This window comes from Chiloscyllium plagiosum, chromosome 4 (genome assembly GCF_004010195.1).
Source record: "Chiloscyllium plagiosum isolate BGI_BamShark_2017 chromosome 4, ASM401019v2, whole genome shotgun sequence".
In the NCBI taxonomy this organism is placed as follows: Eukaryota; Metazoa; Chordata; class Chondrichthyes; order Orectolobiformes; family Hemiscylliidae; genus Chiloscyllium; species Chiloscyllium plagiosum.
This window is the reverse complement of record NC_057713.1, coordinates 467,682-487,932: the sequence shown is the minus strand read 5'-3', so window position 1 is coordinate 487,932 and position 20,251 is coordinate 467,682. Positions and strand designations below refer to the sequence as shown.

General features: G+C 44.5%; 1 protein-coding gene across 2 annotated transcripts in view; it reads left to right on the top strand.

Annotated features, from left to right (window-relative positions):
- The window catches only part of agap3 (ArfGAP with GTPase domain, ankyrin repeat and PH domain 3), a 660,759-nt gene that overhangs the window by 595,991 nt on the left and 44,517 nt on the right, over nucleotides 1-20,251 (top strand). For both annotated transcript variants that reach the window (XM_043687549.1, XM_043687548.1), the window contains exon 12: nucleotides 19,302-19,456. In XM_043687549.1, coding sequence (XP_043543484.1) covers nucleotides 19,302-19,456 — 155 coding nt within the window. The remainder of the gene's footprint in view (nucleotides 1-19,301; nucleotides 19,457-20,251) is intronic.

Here is a 20,251-nt window from a genome sequence, read left to right as displayed (position 1 = left end):
TTCCCATCTCTTCCCCATGTCCCTCACTTTCCCAATGTCCTTCACTGCCATCCCACCCACTCTTCACATTTTACACTCCCCTCCTTCTCCCTCATGTCCGTCATTCCCAAATCTTCCACCCATGTCCTTCACACTTAATTTCCACCCTCTCTCCATTTTTTCAACTATCCTTCACATACCTCGTCCCACTGAATATTGCAGAGCTGTGTTACAATTTATTCCGAACCTGGATTAGACACAGAATAAAAATGTTATCTTGTTCATCAGTATTTCATATTTGCATCCCCAAGTGTTTGTTCTGAGGAACACGTGGCTTCAATCATTTACCCCTCTCTCGTTCGAGTTGACTGCAGCAGGAGCATAATGTCCAGCAATTGTCTGAATTGATTTAGAACAATGACTAAAAGTAGCTATGCAAATTGACAAGATTCTTCTGAAAATATTAAAGAAAGTAGCTCCTGAGATGGTGGAAACACTGACAGTAATCTTCTAGGAGTTATTATATTCTTGAAAAGTCCCAGAAGATTGGGAAACTGCCAATGGAACACCTTTATTTAGAGAGAGAAGGAGGTAAAGCCAGGTAAAGCTAGTTTGTTTAACATTTGTGGTTGGGACAATGATAGAGTCTATTAATGGTAGAGTCAGTTGTAAGTGGGCGGCACGGTGGCACAGTGGTTTGCACTGCTTCTTTACAGTGCCAGAGACCTGGGTTCAATTCCCACCTCAGGCAACTGACTGTGTGGAGTTTGCACATTCTCCCCGTGTCTGCGTGGGTTTCCTCCAGGCGCTCCAGTTTCCTACCACAGTCCAAAAATGTGCAGGTTAGGTGAATTGGCTAAATTGCCCATAGTATTAGGTGAAGGGGTAAATGTAGAGGAATGGGTCTGGATGGGTTGCTTTTTGGAGGGTCAGTGTGAACTTGTTGGGCCAAAGGGCCTGTTTCCACACTGTAAGTAATCTAATCTATTAGAAATGCATAGTATGAACAAGCAGAGATCAAGCATGGCTTCATGAAAGGGAAATCACGCCTGACAAATTTATGAGAACTCTTTGAGGATAGACAAAGGGGAAGCAATGGATGTAAAATGTTTATATTTCCAAAAGGCTTTTGATCAGGTATCACACATCAGGCTACTTAGCAAGATAAGAGCCAATGGTGTTGGGGGTAGTATCTCAGCCTGGATAGGAGATTGACAAACTCATAGAAAACAGAGAGTTAGAATATGAGGGTGTATTTTCAGGATGGCAGCCTGTAACCAGTGGTATCCAGCAGGATTGAGTGCTGGGGCCACTGTTTTATTTTATATATATATATGTTAATGACTTGGATGAGTAACTTGCATACATTTGTGTGTCTGTACTGAGGAAGCTCTGCAGTCAGGGTCATAACTAACAGAGCACTGCCTTGTTGGAGTATCAGTGCTGAGGGACGGCCAGTACTGAGGGAGTGCCGCACTCTTGGAGGGTCAGTGCTGAGGGAGTGCTGCACTCTGGGGGGGGGGGGGTCAGTGCTGAGGGAGTGCCACACTGTTGGAGGGTCAATGCTGAGGGAGGTCTGCACTGAATATAGGTTTGCTTGCTGAGTTGGAAAGTTTGTTTTCAGACGTTTGGTCGCCATACTAGGTAACATCTTCAATGCGCCTCCGGATAAAGTACTGGTGCTACAGCCCACTTTCTATTTATATGTTTGGGTTTCCTTGGGTCGGTGATGCCATTTTCTTTGATGACATCATTCCCTATGGTGATGTCATTTCCTGTTCTTTTCCTCAAGGGGTGGTAAATGGGATCCAAGTCAATGTGTTTGTTGATAGAGTTCCAGTTGGAATGCCTTGCTTCTAGGAATTCTCGTGCATGTCTCTGACTGGCTTGTTCTAGATTGGATGCATTTTTCCAGTTGAAGTGGCGTCCTTCCTCATCCGTATGTGAGTATACTAGTGAGAGTGGGTCTGCACTGTCGGAGGGTTAGTGCTGAGGGAGTTGTGTACTGTTGGAGGGTCAGTGCTGAGGCAGTGCCGCACTGTCGGAGGGTCAGTGCTGAGGGAGCACTGCACTGTCGGAGGATCAGTGCTGAGGGAAAGCTGCACCATTGGAGGGTCAGCGCTGAGGGAGTGCCGCACTGTCAGACGGTCAGCGCTGTGGGAATGCTGCACTGTCGGAGGGTCAGTGCTGAGGGAGTGCTGCGCTGTCTGAGGGTCAGTGCTGTGAGAGCGCTGAACTTTCAGAAGGTCGGTAGTGGGGGAATTTCACACTGTCAGAGGGTCAGTGCTGAGAGAGTGCTGCACTGTCAGAGGTTCAGCCCTGAGGGAGCACTGCACTGTCAGAGGGTCAGCGCTGAGGGAGTGCTGCGCTGTCGGAGGGACAGTGCTGAGGGAGTGCTACACTATCAGAAAATTAGTCGTGAGGGAGTATCGCACTGTTGGAGGGTCAGCAGTGAGGGAGTGCATCACTGTGTGAGTTACCTTCTTTCAGCTGAGAATTAAACCGAAGCCCAGTCCCAAATTATCTTATTGAATGGGACAGCAGATCCATTGGCTGAGTGGCCTTCATTTTCACCATTGGCTCTGTTAGGTCCACGTAAAATGTTCAATTTGACTGTTTTGAACAAGTCCTGGGAAATGTTCTCACTGCCTTTTTCAATATTTACCCCAGCCAGTATCACCAAAACAGATTATCTGTTCAGAATCAAATTGTTGTTTGTAATTGCTTGCTGTTTTGTATTTCGTCATTTTACAACAACGGCTACACTACATGAAATTATTTAAGAGGTCCTCGGGTTGTGAAAGTTGTGTGACATCATTTTCTAGCTCTGGTTGAGAGATGGATCTTTGTATATTAGGGCCATGAATTGGTCAGGGGCAGTTTGCACACATGCTTGTCTGCTTTCTTGTGATCTGGATGGGGTTACTAAGTACCAAATTGTGAAGGCAGCAGCATCAGAGCCAAAGCATTGCCCATTCCCACACTGTGCCGTTCATACGCTCAAACAGTGTGTGAAGGGTCAGCACCAATCAGACCGATACTCATCTATTAAACTACAAGCATACTTTTTAATGTTTTTTCAAAAGCTGTCTGTTAATTAATAGAAAATCGTACTTGCCCTTTTACTGCAATGGCGTTGGATTTAAATTGCATCTCCTCATCCATGCAAGAATATACTGCCTTTCTTAATTTATGTCTAATTTGAAAGCACTTGTTGCTGGCATAGTGTTTGAGATGGGATCACTGGGTTAACATGCATTACAAGCTGCAGGTTCTACTGATACGTGTCCTCTGCAGCTCTCCAATGGTCTTAGGCTTTTAAAAACCTATTAAATAATAATGACACAAGGTGTTGGATTCATGTTTTCCTCTTGCTGCCCCCTAATTACTCAGACACTGATTGGAATTGATGATTTTGTATTTGTTCTCTCTCTTCAGGGACCTAGTCGTCCCCTTGCTCAGCGTGTGTGTAGAGTTACACTAACTCCAAAAGAGCAACTATGTGGAGTTCCAGCATTCATCCCAAAGAAAATGGGAAGTGATCAGAGAAAGTAATTGATCCAACAACTGAATGCTGAGCTAAAAAATCAAACCAGAACAGGGTAAATCTCGAACAATATGACTCACCAGCAATTGAAACATCAATCCAAATCCATTACAGCTGCCCTGTCCATGATAGTAGTGAGCTCCTAATGTGCAGTCAGTGTTTATTCAGCAGGTATGGGTCACTCACTGTGCAACTGTACAGAGTCAGTGTTTACTCGGCAGGGTAAGAGTCACTTGCTGTGTAACCGTACAGAGTCAGTTTATTCAGCAGGGTAAGGGTCACTTGCTATGTAACTGTACAGAGTCAGTGTTTATTCAGCAAGGTAAGGGTCACTCACTGTGTAACTGTTCAGAGTCAGTGTTTATTCAGCAGGGTAAGGGTCACTCGCTGTGTAACTGTAGAGAGTCAGTGTTTATTCAGCAGGGTAAGGGTCACTCACTGTATAATCATAGTCAGTTTATTCAGCAGGGTAAGGGTCACTCACTGTGTAACTGTACAGAGTCAGTTTATTCAGCAGGGTAAGGGTCACTTGCTCTGTAACTGTACAGAGTCAGTGTTTATTCAGCAGGGTAAGAGTCACTCGCTGTGTAACTGTACAGAGTCAGTGTTTATTCAGCAGGGTAAGGGTCACTCACTGTATAATCATAGAGTCAGTGTTTATTCAGCAGGGTAAGGGTCACTCACTGTGTAACTGTACAGAGTCAATGTTTATTCAGCAGGGTAAGGGTCACTCGCTGTGTGACTGTACAGAGTCGGTGTTTATTCAGCAGGGTAAGGGTCACTCGCTGTGTAACTGTACAGAGTCAGTGTTTATTCAGCAGGATAAGGGTCACTCACTGTGTAACTGTACAGAGTCAGTGTGTGTTCTGGGTAAGGGGTATTTACTGTGTAACTGTACAGATTCAGTGTTTATTCAGAATCAGTGTTGCCCACTGTGTATCTTTTTGTAATGCAGATTAACTCTTAGAAAATATGATTGAACGGCTGATTAGGATTTACGTTTTCCCATCCCATAATGCAGTTAGTAAAATAACATGCATTTATATAGTACCTGCAACATGATGAAATCTAGCAAAGGGGTCAGCAGGAGTCAGCCAACAAAGTTTGACACCGAGCCAAATGAGAAATTATGGTGCATGATCCAAACTTCTTTCAAAGAGTTTGATGTAAGGAAGGTTGTGACGTTGAGATGTAGAGAGATGTATATAAGCTGTTCCATAGTTCTAGATCCTCGTGGCTGAAGGCGTAAACAGGCAAGGAGGAAATAGCTACATTTGTGGATGGTGAATATACGAGAAGTGGAGGAGCGCAAAGATCACAGAGGATTGTAGAGTCTTCAAGTGATTACAGAGATAGTAAGTTTCATCAGATCTGGAAGAGGTGCCAATAATTAGAATATCTGTAGGGGATTACTAAGATAGGGAGTGGTGTGTGACCTGGAGGAGGTTACAGAGACAGGGAGGGTGGAGGGGCTGGAGGAGGTCACAGAGATAGGGAAGGATGGAAGGGCTGAAAGAAGTTAAAGAGAGAGGGATGTTCATAGGGACTGAAGGTGATGACAGGAAGAAGTGTATCGGTTGGAGAGATTTAGAAACTGATAAAAACTTTAACATAGGAGCAGCAATAAGCTATTTGATTCCTTGAACTTGCTCCACCATTCAATACGATCATGGCTGATCATCAAGTCAATATCCTTATCCAAACTTGCTCCCATATCACTTGGTCTCTTTAGCCTCAAGAGCTATATCTACCTTCTTTTTCAAAATACTTCATGTTTTGGCCTTTCTTTCTATAGTAGCAAATTCCACAGGCTCAGTCCTAAAAGGTTTAGCCCTTATTCTTAAACTATGACCCCTGGTTCTGAACTCCACTGCCACCTCCCATCAGGAATATCCTTCCTGTATCTACTCTGTCTAGTTCTGGATGTGTAAGATCCCCCTCTAGTGTAGTTTGACCACAGGCTGTCTGTGAGCTCAGGGCTGATGGGTGAACAAGGCTTGGTATGAGTTACGATGCTGGTAGGATTGTGCAGAAATGAGCAGGAGCTGAGGTGGGAGGACAGCTGGAGTAAGTGGGGGATGATCATTTTTACAAAGAATAAAGGCAGCAAATGAGCTGAGGCAAAGATGATGATGGATATTTTTAAGGAAATTGTTTGGGAGATAAAAAGCAATGGTGAATGGTTGTTTTTTTTTTAAGTTGAAGGAGGGCTCTGTACATTTATATTCCTCTCCCTGAATCCAATATTATTGACATAAATCTTGATGTGATGCTGATGTGCTACATTTCACTCAAGGAACCCATGTGGTAATGTGCACTTTTATCTGGATGTTGTAGTTTTGAGCTATGGAGACTGATTGTTTAAGCTCTAACATTCTTTACACCAATTGGCTAACCAGGAATCTGGCCTGCTGGCAGTGCCTGCCTGGAGATTTGAAGATTGATACTGACTATGTTATGAATCCACTTTCCTTGTTCAGGAATTCCTTATGGGGGAGCCTGAATCTAGAGCTTTTGGCTCATGTACAAACCCTACCCATTTTGCTCAGACCTTGATGTACAAGCACCATTTCAAAATTTGTGAATGATATGGATCTTGAAAGTATTGTGAGCCATAAGCCTATTGTTGAATGGTGCCAAGTGGGTGATGCATTTTAATGCAGGGAATTGTGAAGGGCTTCATTTTGGTGGGTAGAATATGGAGATACAATATAAAATTAAGGGTTCAATTCTAATAAGGCATGTGTAGAGACGATATGCTTGGAGAAAGTGAGGACTGCAGATGATGGAGATGAGAGTCGACAGTGTGGAGTTGGAAAAGCACAGCAGGTCAGGCAGCATCCGAGGAGCAGGAGAATCGACGTTTCGGGCATACAGGGGACGAGGAAGCTGTTGAAATCCACATTAATCCCGTGTGGTTTCAGGGTCCCAAGGTGGAATATAAGGCATTCCTCCTCCAGGCATCAGGTGGTAACGGTTTGGTGATGGAGGTGGCCCAGGACCTGCATGTCCTCGATGGAGTGGGAGGGGGAGTTGAAGCGTTCAGCCACGGGGCGGTGGGGTTAGTGGGTGCAGGTGTCCCACAGATACTCTCTGAAATGATCTGCAGGAAGGCGTCCTGTCTCCCTGATGTGGAGGAGATCACACCGGGTGCAACAGATGCAGTAGGTAACATTGCCAGAGGTACGGGTAAATTTCTGACAGATGTGGAAGGATCCCTTGGGGCCTTGGACAGTGGTGAGGGGAGTGGTGTGGGTACAGGTTTTGCACTTCCTGCAGTGGCACGGAAAGGTGCCAGGAGTGGGGTGAGGGCTGGTGGGTGGCGTGGACCTGATGAGGGAGTTGCGGAGGGAATGGTCTCTCCGTAACGTTGATAAGGGTAGGGAGGGAAATATATCTCTGCTTGGGTGCATTTGGAGGTGGTGGATGTAGCACAGGATGATGCGATATATGTGGAGATTGGTGGGATGGAAGGTGAGGACCGGGGGGTTCTGTCCTTGTTGCATTGGGAGGGGTGGGGTTCGAGGGCAGTGGTGCGTGAAATGGAGGAGATGCGCTGGAGGGCATCATCAACCACGTGGGAAGGGAAGTTGCGATCATGGAAGAAGGAGGCCACCTGGGACTTTCTGAGGTGGAATTGGTCATCCTGGGAACAGATGTGGCAGAGTCGGAGGAATTGGGAATAAGGGGTGGCGTTTTTACAGGTAGGGTGGGAGGAGGTGTGTCGAGGTAGCTGTGGGAGTTGGTGGGCTTGTATTAGATGTCTGTGGTTAGTCGGTCAACAGAGACAGTGATAGAGAGGTCCAGAAGGGGAGGGAGGTGGCCGAGATAGTCCAAGTGAATTTGAGGTCGGGGTGGAAGGTGTTGGTAAAGTTGATGAACTGTTCAACCTCCTCACGGGAGCACGAGGCAGCACCAATACAGGCATCAATGTAGCAGAGGAAAAGGTGGGGAATGGTGCCGCTATAACTGCGGATGATGGACTGTTCCACGTATCCGACAAACAGATGGGCGTAGCTGGGTCCCATGCGGGTGCCCGTGGTGACCCCTTTGGTTTGAAGGAAGTGAGAGGATTGGAAGGAGAAATTGTTGAGAGTGAGGACCAGTTCTGGCAGGCGGATTAGGGTGTTGGTGGAAGGGTACTGGTTGGGACGGCATGAGAGGAAGAAACGGAGGGCTTGGGTTGGGGGCCGTCGTTGTGGCGGATCGATGTGTACAGAGATTATGCATATGGGCAGAAGGCATCAAAGGTGGTAGGATCAGTTAATGGAGCAGCAGTGTCTGCAGTCACCCTCAACTGCAGAAACTGGCTCATCCAGAAATGCTCATATACAGTGGCTGCTGAAATAACAGCACAGAGGCTGATACCTGTCACCGAGTTACCCATTATCTACTAGTGCACAGTACACTGGCTGTGGCCAGCCATCTCAGGGTCAGTCCTCAACTGAGGAGATACTAATCTCCTAGCTATATTGGTCAGCCAAGGCATTTCTGATTAGCCCAGGCTGACCATCCCAATCAAGAACCTCATAGTCAATGACATCTACCTGGTTCCAATCATGACAACTGCACTGCGTGTGCAATAGATAAGGAGGACATGGGATGGTTGGGTGAAGATGGAGGAGGGGAGCAGGGAGCTTCTTTCTCACTGCCCCCAGTGCCTGTCCTCATGGTGTCATGTGAAGTATCCCAACATACTTCTGACGTGCACCTTGTAGATGGTGGATAGGCTTTGGGAAATGACGAAGTGAGTTATTGCCAAAAGCAGGTCAAAGTCTAGGAGCATTGTGGCAAGTAACTCACTGCCTTACTTCTCGAAGCCTATGTCTTACCAATTCTCCTCCAACATCACCTTCCAAACAAGTGAACTCTTGCTCCTAGGAAATGAAGGGTAGCAGTTACATGGGAATACCATCCTCTGCAAATGGATTACATTCCAGGAAGCCCCTACCCCAACAGCACTTTGGTTGTCACTGCATCATAAGGACTGTAGCAGTTCCAGAAAGGCAGCTTACTTCCATCTTCTCCAGGGCAATTAGAGATGGGCAGTAAAGGCAGGCCTCACCAGCAATGCTTATATCATATGAATGTATTTTTTAAAAACTCATTGATTTGAGGAGTTAGGGGATCTCCTGTTCTACCCATGGACTGGACTCGAAACATCTGCCAACCTACCTGGTCAGTGATTCTTTGGCTGTGATTTCAAAGTTAAATGTTTTAGTGTCCCAATCTTTGAATGGGGATTGAGTCCATAACTAATCTAACCCTCTTGTGTAATATAGAACACTTCCAGAGCTGTCTACCTTTGGACAAAGCCTTATTCCAATGCCCTGTCTCTTCATTTGAGTGGTTGTTAAGTATTGCACTTTGAGGAAGAGTTCTCCCTGATCTTATCACATTACTGATTTTGGGAGCTTGCTGTGTACAAATTGGCTGCTATATTTTTGACAACACATTGAAGGCTGTTCTTCAGAATGTAATTCATTGGCTGTCAAGTCCTTTGGGGTATCGTGATGGGAAATGGATAAATGCAAATCTTTTCTTTGTTGGCCAGTACCTCAACTTGGTGTTGGATTAAACCTGCTCTCAGAGCATGGTTTGCAAAGATGCACAGCACGCAAAGCTGCAGGTGTAGAGTAATAGCCCAAATTGTGCTGACGTCAGTCCCAGTGCAACACAAACAGAGTCTGATGCTAATAAGAAGTGCAGAAATGTAATGACAAAAGCTTCCTGCTGTGTTGTTATGTATTGGCAAGTTCCGGAAACCAATTGAGTTCTCGGACTGGTTTATCTAGCGTGAGATGAGAGATTTCCATCCTCTTAGCACGTCCATTAGGAACAATGGAGCTGGTGATGTCCCTTTCTTTCTCATTATTATCAGGTATTCTAATGAGCACTCTGATTATTGAACTCTGCAATAGTGACTGGTTTAGGGAAATAAATGAGTTCCACTGACTGCTGGACTAAAAAATTGCAACCATTTCAATATCAGCACCAAATCCAGCTGTTCTTAAAGAGACTGTACAGCTATTTAGTTTATTCTCTTCCTTTAAGGTGCTTCTTTAAATCAACTTCTTTGGTGACCTGTCCTCAGTTGTTGTTAGATGGCAAAGTGAGTGGCTTCACTGATTACCATGAGGTTGGTGAGAAAATTTCCCGACAATTTGCAGTGGTCTTAGTGAAGCATCAGTCAGTAAATACAAGCAAAAAATGCTGGAAAAACTACACGAGTCAGCCAACATCAAACAAGGATAACTAATGTTTCATGTTTAATGTTCCTGACTTTTCTTCAGATTGACTGGATACAGCTTGTCCAGAACTATATCACTTACTCAAGCTTGTCATAGTTCTTAAATTACCAGCCTGTCACACCTCTAACCCTGTTATTTGACCATGACACTGTAAGTTCATCATCCTCAAGTTCTTGTCCAACTCCCTTTTAAACTTGTTGATGGGATCAGTTTCCAGATCCCAGAAACTCTCCAAGTGGCAAGATTTCTCTTCAGCTGCCCTTTCAATCTTTCTCCCTTGATTTCAAAACCATAACTTCCAGTTAAAAGCAAATTACTGCGAATGCTGGAATCTGAAACCAAAAGAGAAAATGCTGGAAAATCTCAGCAGGTCTGGCAGCATCTGTAAGGAGAGAAAAGAGCTGACGTTTTGAGTCTAACTGACCATTTGTCAAAGCCCACAGCCTTGACAAAGGGTCAGTAGGACTTGAAACGTCAGCTCTTTTCTCTCCTTACAGATGCTGCCAGACCTGCTGAGATTTTCCAGCATTTTCTCTTTTGGTATAACTTCTAGTTACTGAGCCCATCATCAGTAGGAAATGTTTTCTGCTCTATCAAAACCAGATGCCTTCTTTTCAAAGAAACATAAAACAGAGAGCTCAAGTACATGATTCTGCAGCATTTACACCCAGGGTCCAGTGCTGAACAGCTCACCTCTATGGGAGCTGACATGATCTGGGAGATGCTGGTGAGTGTACAGCTGGCTGTGACTGGAAACCTTGAGTCATGTTGTGGAGCTCAGTGGCTGGAGTGCCATTGCTTACCTGCACTTCCGGAGGTCCTCCCTCATCCCGGATAAGCAGGAGATAGCTCTGTCCAGCAACTACAATCTCCTTAAAATGGCCACCATGAGGGGACTCCACAGTATATTCACAACACACACAACATATAAGCACTATTTAAACATTTAAGAAGTTGTTCTGTGTTCATTTTTGGAACAGTAAGTGCACATTAGATTACTTGTCCACCAGATTTTCCTAGTCAGAGGCAATTCTCTACCTGCTTCGATGAGTGCAGCCCCAACAACCACACCCACAATCATCCACTCCCTCCACCCCCGATGCTCAGTAGCAGCAGTGTATACTATCTACAAGATACACTGCAGAAATTCACCAAAGATCCTTAAACAGCACCTTCCAAACCCACAACCACTTCCATCTAGAAGAACAAGTGCAGCAGATACATGGAAACACTATCCCCTGCAAGTTCCAATCCAAACTACACTCCATCCTGACTTGGAAATACATCGCCGTTCCTTCCATGTCACTGGATCAAAATCCTGGAATTCCCTCCCTAAGGGCATTGTGGGTCTACCTATAGCACATGGACTGCAGCGGTTCAAGAGGCATCTCACTACCACCTTCTCAAGGGGCAACTAGAGACATGCAATAAATGCTGGACCATGCAGCAACACCCACATCCTATGAATGAGCTGCCTGCTCTGATCTTTAGAATTCTCACACTCGGCATTAGAAGTGTTCCATTTTCCAATAACTGGAATTCTCAACATTCCCTGCTATTTTTGTACCTACCTGCCATCTAAGACAAGGCCTTATCCCACCCGGATCTCTGGGAAACTCCCACCCCCAGGAGATCTCATCTCTCTCTCTCTCTCTCTCTCTCCCCAGGATTACCCTCATTCTGGAAAGCAGGTCAGGCAGCATCCGAGAGGCAGGAGAATCGACATTTTGGGCTGATGAAGGATTCCTGATGAAGGGCTTTTGCCTGAAACGTCGATTCTCCTGCTTCTTGGATGCTGCTTGATCTGTTGTGCTTTTCCAGCACCACACTCTCGACTCTAATCTCCAGCATCTGCAGTGCTCACTTTCACCTCATTCTGGAAAGACCTACTGCACAAAAATAAAAACAGAAAACCGACTTCACCACTAGATTCCTGAAGTTCTCCCGGCTTCAGGATCACCCACACCCTTTCAGGATCCCAACTTGTCTAAGGGTTTTCACTCCATTCCGGGATCTCTGGGATTACCCATGAAGATTCTTTCTCTCAATATTCAAAATAGTCTCACAACCTGGAATGACCACTCCCTTTCTGGACCCCTGGGAGATTCCAGGCACTGAGTGAGGGGTCGATGGAGTTATCAGTTTGAGTTGCTGAGCTGTGTGCTGCTACAGATAATTTTTTTGCTGTTTGTCTTGTGTGGAGACAATTGGCCAACAGCTTACACAGCTCAGGGAATGAGGCATTATGCTAATGAGCATTGTATTTGCATAACCCTAATTAGGTAATTACTAATCCGTTTGCTATGAGATCAAGTATGTGTGGAGATGTATATTGTTCTCAGTCGCTATTCACTGGCTGCCTTCTCTAATCAGACTCAGGGACCCAGTTCCTTTTATCAGTGAAGTCATTTTTTAGGAGGGGTTAGGGATTTGAAAGCAGAGTGAGTGGTCCAGTGAGGTATGCATTCTGACTGTGCTTGATACTGACCTTTTAATTAAAGGTCCCGAGGCTGAGTGTAACAACCTTTTACTGTCTCTGTTCCACCTCCTTCCTGGTGTCCTGCTGATAGGTTCACATCTACATTTACACAAACACATTCCTCCTCTGCAATTTGTCCAACTCAACTTGATTTTAATTTATTGGTGTAAGCTTTATTGTCATGTGTACTCAAATACAGAAGTACGGGAGTGCAGTGAAAAGTAGTGTCACCACACATAGCACCATATTAGGTAAGAAGGTACCTCGGTACAAAACTTAGGTACAAATCATCACATAGAGAAACAAGGTTAAAAATAAAGCTTTACCGTTGTTCTCAGTATAAGTAGAAAAATACTTTTTCACTGTCCAGTATACCATCAATTTGGGTGTGAACCTCAAACTTACTAACCAGGCCTTCTAAATTCTCATCTAAATCATTTATATCAATGACAAACAAAAGTAGACTCAGCACAGTGGGTTCAGGGTCAACTGAAAAATTTAAAAGGGAATTACTCCTTCAAAAGGCCAACACAGATACAACAGGCCAAATGGACTCATCTGTGGGTGGTACAATGGCTTAGTGGTTAGCATTGCTGCCCTCAGAACCAGGGACCCAAGTTTGATTCCAGACTCGGGCAGCTGCCTGTGTGCAGTTGGCATAGTCTCTCTGTTTCTGCATGGGTTTTCACCGGGTGCTCTGGTTTCCCCCCACAGTCCAAGATGTGCAGGTTGGGTGGATTGGTCATGCTAAAAATAAATTGTTCCATGTAATGCAGACTAGGTGGTAAAAGCCCTATGCGGGCTTACGAGAATAGGGAGGGGATGGGTCTGGATGGGATGCTCTTCGGTGGGTTGGAATAGACCTGATGGGTCGAATGGCTTCTTCCTGTACTGTAGGGATTCTATCATTTATCCTATAATCATTCTATGTACAAACGAACAACTTAGCAGCTAGTTAGTGGTCAGGAGCAGGAACTAGCATCTTTACTCATGTCCAACCTTATGTTGCTTGCATATCATCCTATGTACCTGCCTTACATCCAAATGTCTTTACCCTCTGATGACACCTGTTGGTCAATGTTGACATGATCCTTGCTTCAGTCATTGCCTTGGGAGAGAATTCCACAACCTCACAATTGTCTGGGAAAAGAATCTCCTGCTCTCGGTCCTGAATCTCTGATGTTTAAACTTCTCTCCAAATCCTCAAGTTCCTATATCACTGGTAACAGTCTGATTTTTATTTATTTGTGGGATGTGGACATCTCCAGCTAGGCCAGCATTTACCACCTATTCCTAATTCCCCAAAAGGCAGTTAAGAATCAACCACATTGCTGTGAGTCTAGAGTCACATGTAGGCCAAACTGGCTAAGGATGGCAAATTTTGTTCCCTCCAGAACATTAGTGACTCCAGAACATAAGTGATGTTGCGCCAACCTGTGGAACCAATCTGAAGCCTATCTATCCAACACTATTCCATTTTCATCCATATGTCTATCCAATGACTATTTAAATGCCTTTAAAGTTGGTGAGTGCACTACTGTTGCAGGAAGTGTGTTCCACACCCCTATCACCCCTCAATTTAAAGCTATGTCCCTCGTGCTAGCCATCACCATCCGAGGGAACAGGCTCTCACTGTCCACCCTATCTAATCCCCTGATCATCTTACATGTCTCAATTAAATCACCTCTTCTCTCAAACGAAAACAGCCTCAAGTCCCTCAGCCTTTCCTCATAAGACCGCCCCACCCAATACCAGTAAATCTCCTCTGAACCCTTACAAAACTTTAATTTGGATAAATGCAAGATATTGCATTTTGGTAAAACACACCAGGGCAGGACTTATACAATTAATGGTAGGACTCCAGGCAGTGTTGTACAGTGTTGAGGACTGCAGATGCTGGAGATCAGAGCTGGAAAATGTGTTGCTGGAAAAGCACAGCAGGTCAGGCAGCATCCAAGGAGCAGGAGAATCGACGTTTCGGGCATTCCTGAAGAAAGGCTTATGCCCGAAACATCGATTCTCCTGCTCCTTGGATGCTGCCTGACCTGCTGCGCTTTTCCAGCAACACATTTTTCAGTGTTGTGCAGTAGAGAGACCGAGAGGTTCAGGTACATAATTCTTTGAAATTTCCATCACAGGGAAATGGAGTGGTTAAAAAGGTGTTTAGCACACCTGCCTTCATTGCTCAGACCTTTGAGTGTAGGTGTTGGGACGTCAAGTTGTGGTTGTACAGGATGTTGGTGAGGTCTCTTCTGGAGCACTGTGTGCAGTTCTGGTCATTCTGCTATAGGAGAGGGTTCATAAAAGATTTATCAGGATGTTGCTGGGAATGGAGGATTTGAGTTCTAAAGATAAGCTGGGGCATTCTTTTCTTGAGTGTAGGAAGTTGAGGGGTGACCTTATGGACCATAAAGCCAAAGTACAAAGGGATCTGGGAGTGCTAGTCCATGATTCTCTAAAGGTTGACTCGCAGGTTGAGTCTGTGGTTAAGAAAGCAAATGTAATGTTGTCATTTATCTCAAGAGGGTTGGAATGCAAAAGCAGTGATGTGCTACTGAGACTTTATAAAGCTCTAGTTTGGCCCCATTGAGAATTCTGTGTCCAGTTCAAACCTCAGGAAGGACATACTGGCACTGGAACATATCCAGAGAGATTCACATGGATGATCCCTGAATGGTAGGCTTAACATACGATGAACGGCTGAGATTCCTGGGATTGTATTCATTAGCATGAAGAAGGTTGAGGGGAGATCTAATAGAAACTTACAAGATAATGCATGGCTTGGAAAGGGTGGATGCTGGGAATTTGTTTCCATTAGGGCACAGCCTTAGAATTAGAGGGTGTCGATTTAGAACAGAAATGAGGAGACATTTCTTCAGCCAGGGGGTGGTGGCCTGTGGAATTCATTGCCGCGGAGCGCAGTGGAGGCCGGAAAGTTAAATGTCTTCAAGGCAGAGATTGATAAATTCTTGATCTTGTAAGGAATTAATGGCTACTGGGAGAGTGCAGGTAAGTTGCATTGTAATGCCCATCAGCCCTGATTGAATGGCGGAGTGGACTCGATGGGCTGAATGGCCTTATTTCCATTCCTATGTCTTGTGGTCTTATGGAGGTTTACAAACTCATGAGGGGCATGGATAAGATGAATAGCAAAGGTTATTTCCTTAGGGTGGAGGAGTTCAAAATGAGTGGGCATATTTTTAAGGTGAGAGGATAAAGTTTTAAAAAAGACATGAGGAGCAACTGTTTTACACAGAGAGTGGTTTGTGTGTGGAATGAGCTGCCAGAGGAAGTGATGGATGCAGGTACAGTTATAACATTTCAAAGACATTTGGGTAAGTACATGAGTACGAAAGGTCTGGGTGGATATGGGCCAGATAAGTGGGACTAATTTAGTTTGGGAATATGATCGGCATTGACTTGTTGGACTGAAAGGTCTGTGTCTATGCTGGTATGACTTTATGACTCAATGGAAATGGAATAGTCTGACAGGAAACAGCAAGTAATGGTTGGTGGATGTTTTTCAGACTGAAAGCATTATAGTGAAGTTCTCTAGGGGTTAGTATTGGAAACCTTACTTCTCCTGATATGAGACCATTAGACGTAGGAGTTTTATTAGAGTTTTTCAAGGAAGTCTGAACCAGAGAGAATAGAGGGGAACCAGTAGATGTGTAGTATTTGAACTTCCTGAAGTGTTTGACAAGGTACCTCACAAAACATCAAGTCATAAGGGCCTATGATGATGGCAACCCATTACCACTGGGGTTCCGCAGGAATCAGTGCTGGGATCACAACTGTTTGCAATATATATTACCAACTCAGGGGAAGGAAGTGATTGTACTGTAGCCAAATTTGCAGCTGACATTAAAATAAGTGGAAAGGCAAGTTTTAAGAGGAATATAAACAGGTTCTAGAGAGGTATTAACAGATTAAGTAACTGGGCAAAAAGTTGGCAAATAGAGTACAATGTGGGAAAATTTGAAATTGTTCATTTTGGAAAAGAGAACAAAAGAACAATACTTTTTAACTGGAGAAAAAACTGCAGAAAATTGCAACAGAAAGGGACTTTGGGGACTTGGATATTCCCCTGAATGTAGGATTGTCTTATGAGCATGGGTTAAACAAGGTGGGCCTCTACTCACTGAAGTTTAGAAGATTGAGAGGTGATCTCATTGAAATATATAGGACTATTAAGGGGCTTGATATGGTAAATGCTGAGAGGATTCTTCCCCTTATGGGAGAGTCTTGGACCAGAGGACACAGTCTCAGAATAAAGGGGTATAAAATTAAGATTGGGATGAGGAGGAATTTCTTCTCTCAGAATATTGTGTGCCTTTGAACCCCTTGCCAGAGAGAGTTGTGTGGATAGAGTCCTTGTGTATGTTTAGGGCTTGTATGGATTCTTGATCCGTAGAGGAATCAACAGTCACATGAAAGGGCAAGAAGTGGACATGAGGAATGTCGGATCAGTCACAATCCTATTGAATGGCAAAGCAGGTTTGAGCAGCAGAATGACTGACACCTGTTCTTATTCTTAAAGTTCTATGATCTTATCCTTCCTTTACTTTGCTGACGATTACCCCATCACTTCAATTTAGATTTCCAGCCAATCCTGATGGAATTATAACATTGAAACAGGAATAGGCCATAGGAGGGTCTGAAATATACTGTGTGAGAGTGTCAGGGAGGTTAGTTGAACTTAAACTTTCAAAAGGGAGTTAGACTATAAGCTGAAAGGAAAAAAATGTTATGGAGAAAAGGTGTGAGAATAGCCCAAAGTGAAATGTTAATTCCTAGGGCTAGTGCAATATGATGTGCTAAATGGCCTTCTGCTGCGCTGTAACAATTCTGTCACTCTGGATGCAGGATAAGGAGGTGAACAGCTAAGAAACCAAGGGTATATAGAAAATAACTTGGCCTGCTTTACTAGTTGGTCATTTCAGAAAATATTTGCAAAGGTAAAATGAGAAAGGTTGTGTCTGAATGGAACAGTTCTCTGTTTGGCCATCTTTGACCAGTTCCTGGCCTCTGAAGCAGGTCTCTGAGAACTAAACGGAGTTTGTGTTATCATGTGCATTAGGCAACTAGAGTCATAGAGTCATACAGCATGGAAACAGACCCTTCGGCCCAACCTGTCCATGCCTGGTTTCCCAAACTAAACTAGTTCCATTTACCTGCTTTTAACCCATATCCTTCTAAACCTTTCCTGTTCATATACTGTCCAAATGTTTTTCAAACTCTGGCAGCTCATTCCATAAACCACGTTCCAGCACTTAGCTTAAATCCTGGCATTTGAAAGCTCTTGCTGATCAGGCTTGAAACCAATATGGTCTGCTCCTCACATCCGCTATCAGCGGCAATGCTTGGCACTCGCTCGGCCCTCTCTGGCTCTCAGTGACAATGTACCGGTTCCTCCGCCTCCTGGATTCTGCGTTTCAAAGATGACAGCTCTGGGAACCATCCTCCTCATTATGACCCCACTCCCCCCACTGCTTCCGAGGTGTTCCCTCTCTGGAGCCCTCGATAACCTTCTCTCGTAGACATTGTCATGTGGAATGCTAGTGACAGTCCACTCTCCAGTATATGTAGACTGGGCAAGCGAGGCATTCTGAATTGAAGGTTAGCCATTACTGTTGATGAAGTGGTGCTAGAACCCACCAAACATGGGAGCAGGTCAGAAGAGGGGTCCTTTGGGGATTCTGTGCCAACAATATTGTTATGACACAAGTGATGGAGGGTTGGTTGAGGTGTGCCTTGATGATGTATCTCTGTCTCAGGTCTTAAAATGGGGAACACTTGATAATGAAGTTGCCTCAGTGGTCAAAGTAATGAAATGGGAAGTGAGAAATCCTGCAAAATGAAGACTAAGTTGGAAAGACTGAGTTTGCACTTAGTCTCACATTTATGTAGGAAGCAGTGTGAATGTTTGTAACTATCCAAAACATATCTTCATTGTATAAACTATCGTGAAATTTATCTTCTTATTAGAAATATCCTTCACTTGTTAATGCTTGAATTATATTGGTTTTAATTGGTTTGTTACAGGAAAAGATATATAAAGTGAAATCTTAACTAGCAGTTTTCTTTCCATTGACTTTGAGAGGATTGTTTTCTTCTCAAACTGCTTTCAGTCTCGATGGAATTATAACAAAAATAAATCTGAGCATTTCAGAGGGATGGGACAGTGAGTATGCACACCATCACAAACAGTCCCACAATGTGAAGAGGGGAAATAGTCACAGTGCGAATGGAAACTGAACACTTCCTATTCTCTAGGCTGAGCATGTGGTTGAGAAGAAGAAAGAAGATTAGAAGATTCCAACTGTTTGATCTGTGACTAAATGCATGGAAAATTTCAAGTACAAAACTGACAAGGCTAGACCCAGGTGGGCCAGGGTTTGGGTTGAATTAGAGATTGGTCAGGGTCCTGTCTTGGATAAAATGTGAAGTAAAATCTCTTCTGTTCCCCACCAAGACCCCTCCAAGACATTGACTAACTTGTTAGAACGAATACATAATCACTAAAGTGGAGTAAAGCTTCCTCTATGCTGTCCCCTAACAAACACTCCCAGGACAGAGACATCAGTGGATTAGATATAGAGTAAAGCTAAACACTACCTTGTCCCCATCAAACATTCCCAGGATAGGGACAGCACGGGGTTAGATACAGAGTAAAGCTCCCTCAACACTGTCCCCTATCAAACACTCCCAGGACAGGGACAGCATGGAGTTAGATAGATGTTTGCTGGGGTGGTAACTAGAAGTGGAGTATAATTGAATTGCTATGAGCGGGTGTTGCATGTGGGTGGGGTTCAATCCATCTGGGTGGTGTGTGTTGATGAAGTGTTGCTTTCTAAGGCTGGGGGATGTGAGTGGGTATGAGGTTCTGGGTGGGTGTAGGGTTTGGGGGTTTGGGATGTCCTGGTGAGTGCTGCTGTGTGTTAATGAGGGATGAGTGGGTTTTTTGGGGGGAGGTGGGTATTCAATGCTGTGAATTCTGCTGTGTCATTAATTCTGATCCTGACTGTCTCACTCTGTTTTACAGATGGTGAGGAATCTTATGAGTTTGTGATTGTGTCGTTGACTGGGCAAACGTGGCATTTTGAAGCCTCGAACTCTGAGGAGAGGGAATCATGGGTGCTGGCAGTTGAGAGTCAGATCTTTGCCAGTCTACAATCATGTGAAAGCAGCAAAAATAAGGTACCACCTTTCTGATTCATCTCTCCACCATTGGGTGCTGGGACTTCAGGTAGCTCAGAAAGTGTCCTCAAACACTCAGTCTGAGTAAGTACAGTAAAACCATCCCTGACTTCAGATTTGTAAGCTGGTTGCTATTGATTCTGAATAATCTCGGAATTCTAGCCAGCCTGACTGAGTGGCTCATATTACAGTGTAAATGTCACAGTGTAAGCATCACATCCTCTCCAGTATTGAAGCTTACCCGGTTAGTGCTCACTCTTCTGCAATGAGATTCCTAGTTAGTGACAACTCTCTCTTTCTGATATCTAACAATACTGAGCGCGTGGAGCAAATTGTATTCTGAGCTCTGGCAGCTGCTGCCTCCTGTCTGTCAGACAGCAGCCTGGGCCTAGCCCAGGTACAGTGTGTTAGCAGGTAGTATTATTACAGGTGACAGGCCACTGATGTACAGAGGTCTGTGACAGGCAGCGATAAAGAATTTAATTAGAATATTCCTTTAAATATGCAGCTATGGATGATGTGAAAAGAAAGAACAAGTGGCTGGAGCCAGCACTGCCTGTGCTCAAATGCCAGCAACAAAGAGTAAATACCAAGGACAGTAGGAGCAAGAAGAAGGATCGATTTTACCCAAAAACAAGAACAGATGATGGAATACATTAGCTGCGAAGAACAGTGTAGTCCAGAGGAGACAACTCCTGAAGAGGGAAGGCATTGAATGGGATGGAGGGAGGCTGGAATAGGGGATTGTGGGGAGAGGGTGTAGTGAGAGATATGGGGAGAGGGTGGAGTGAAGGA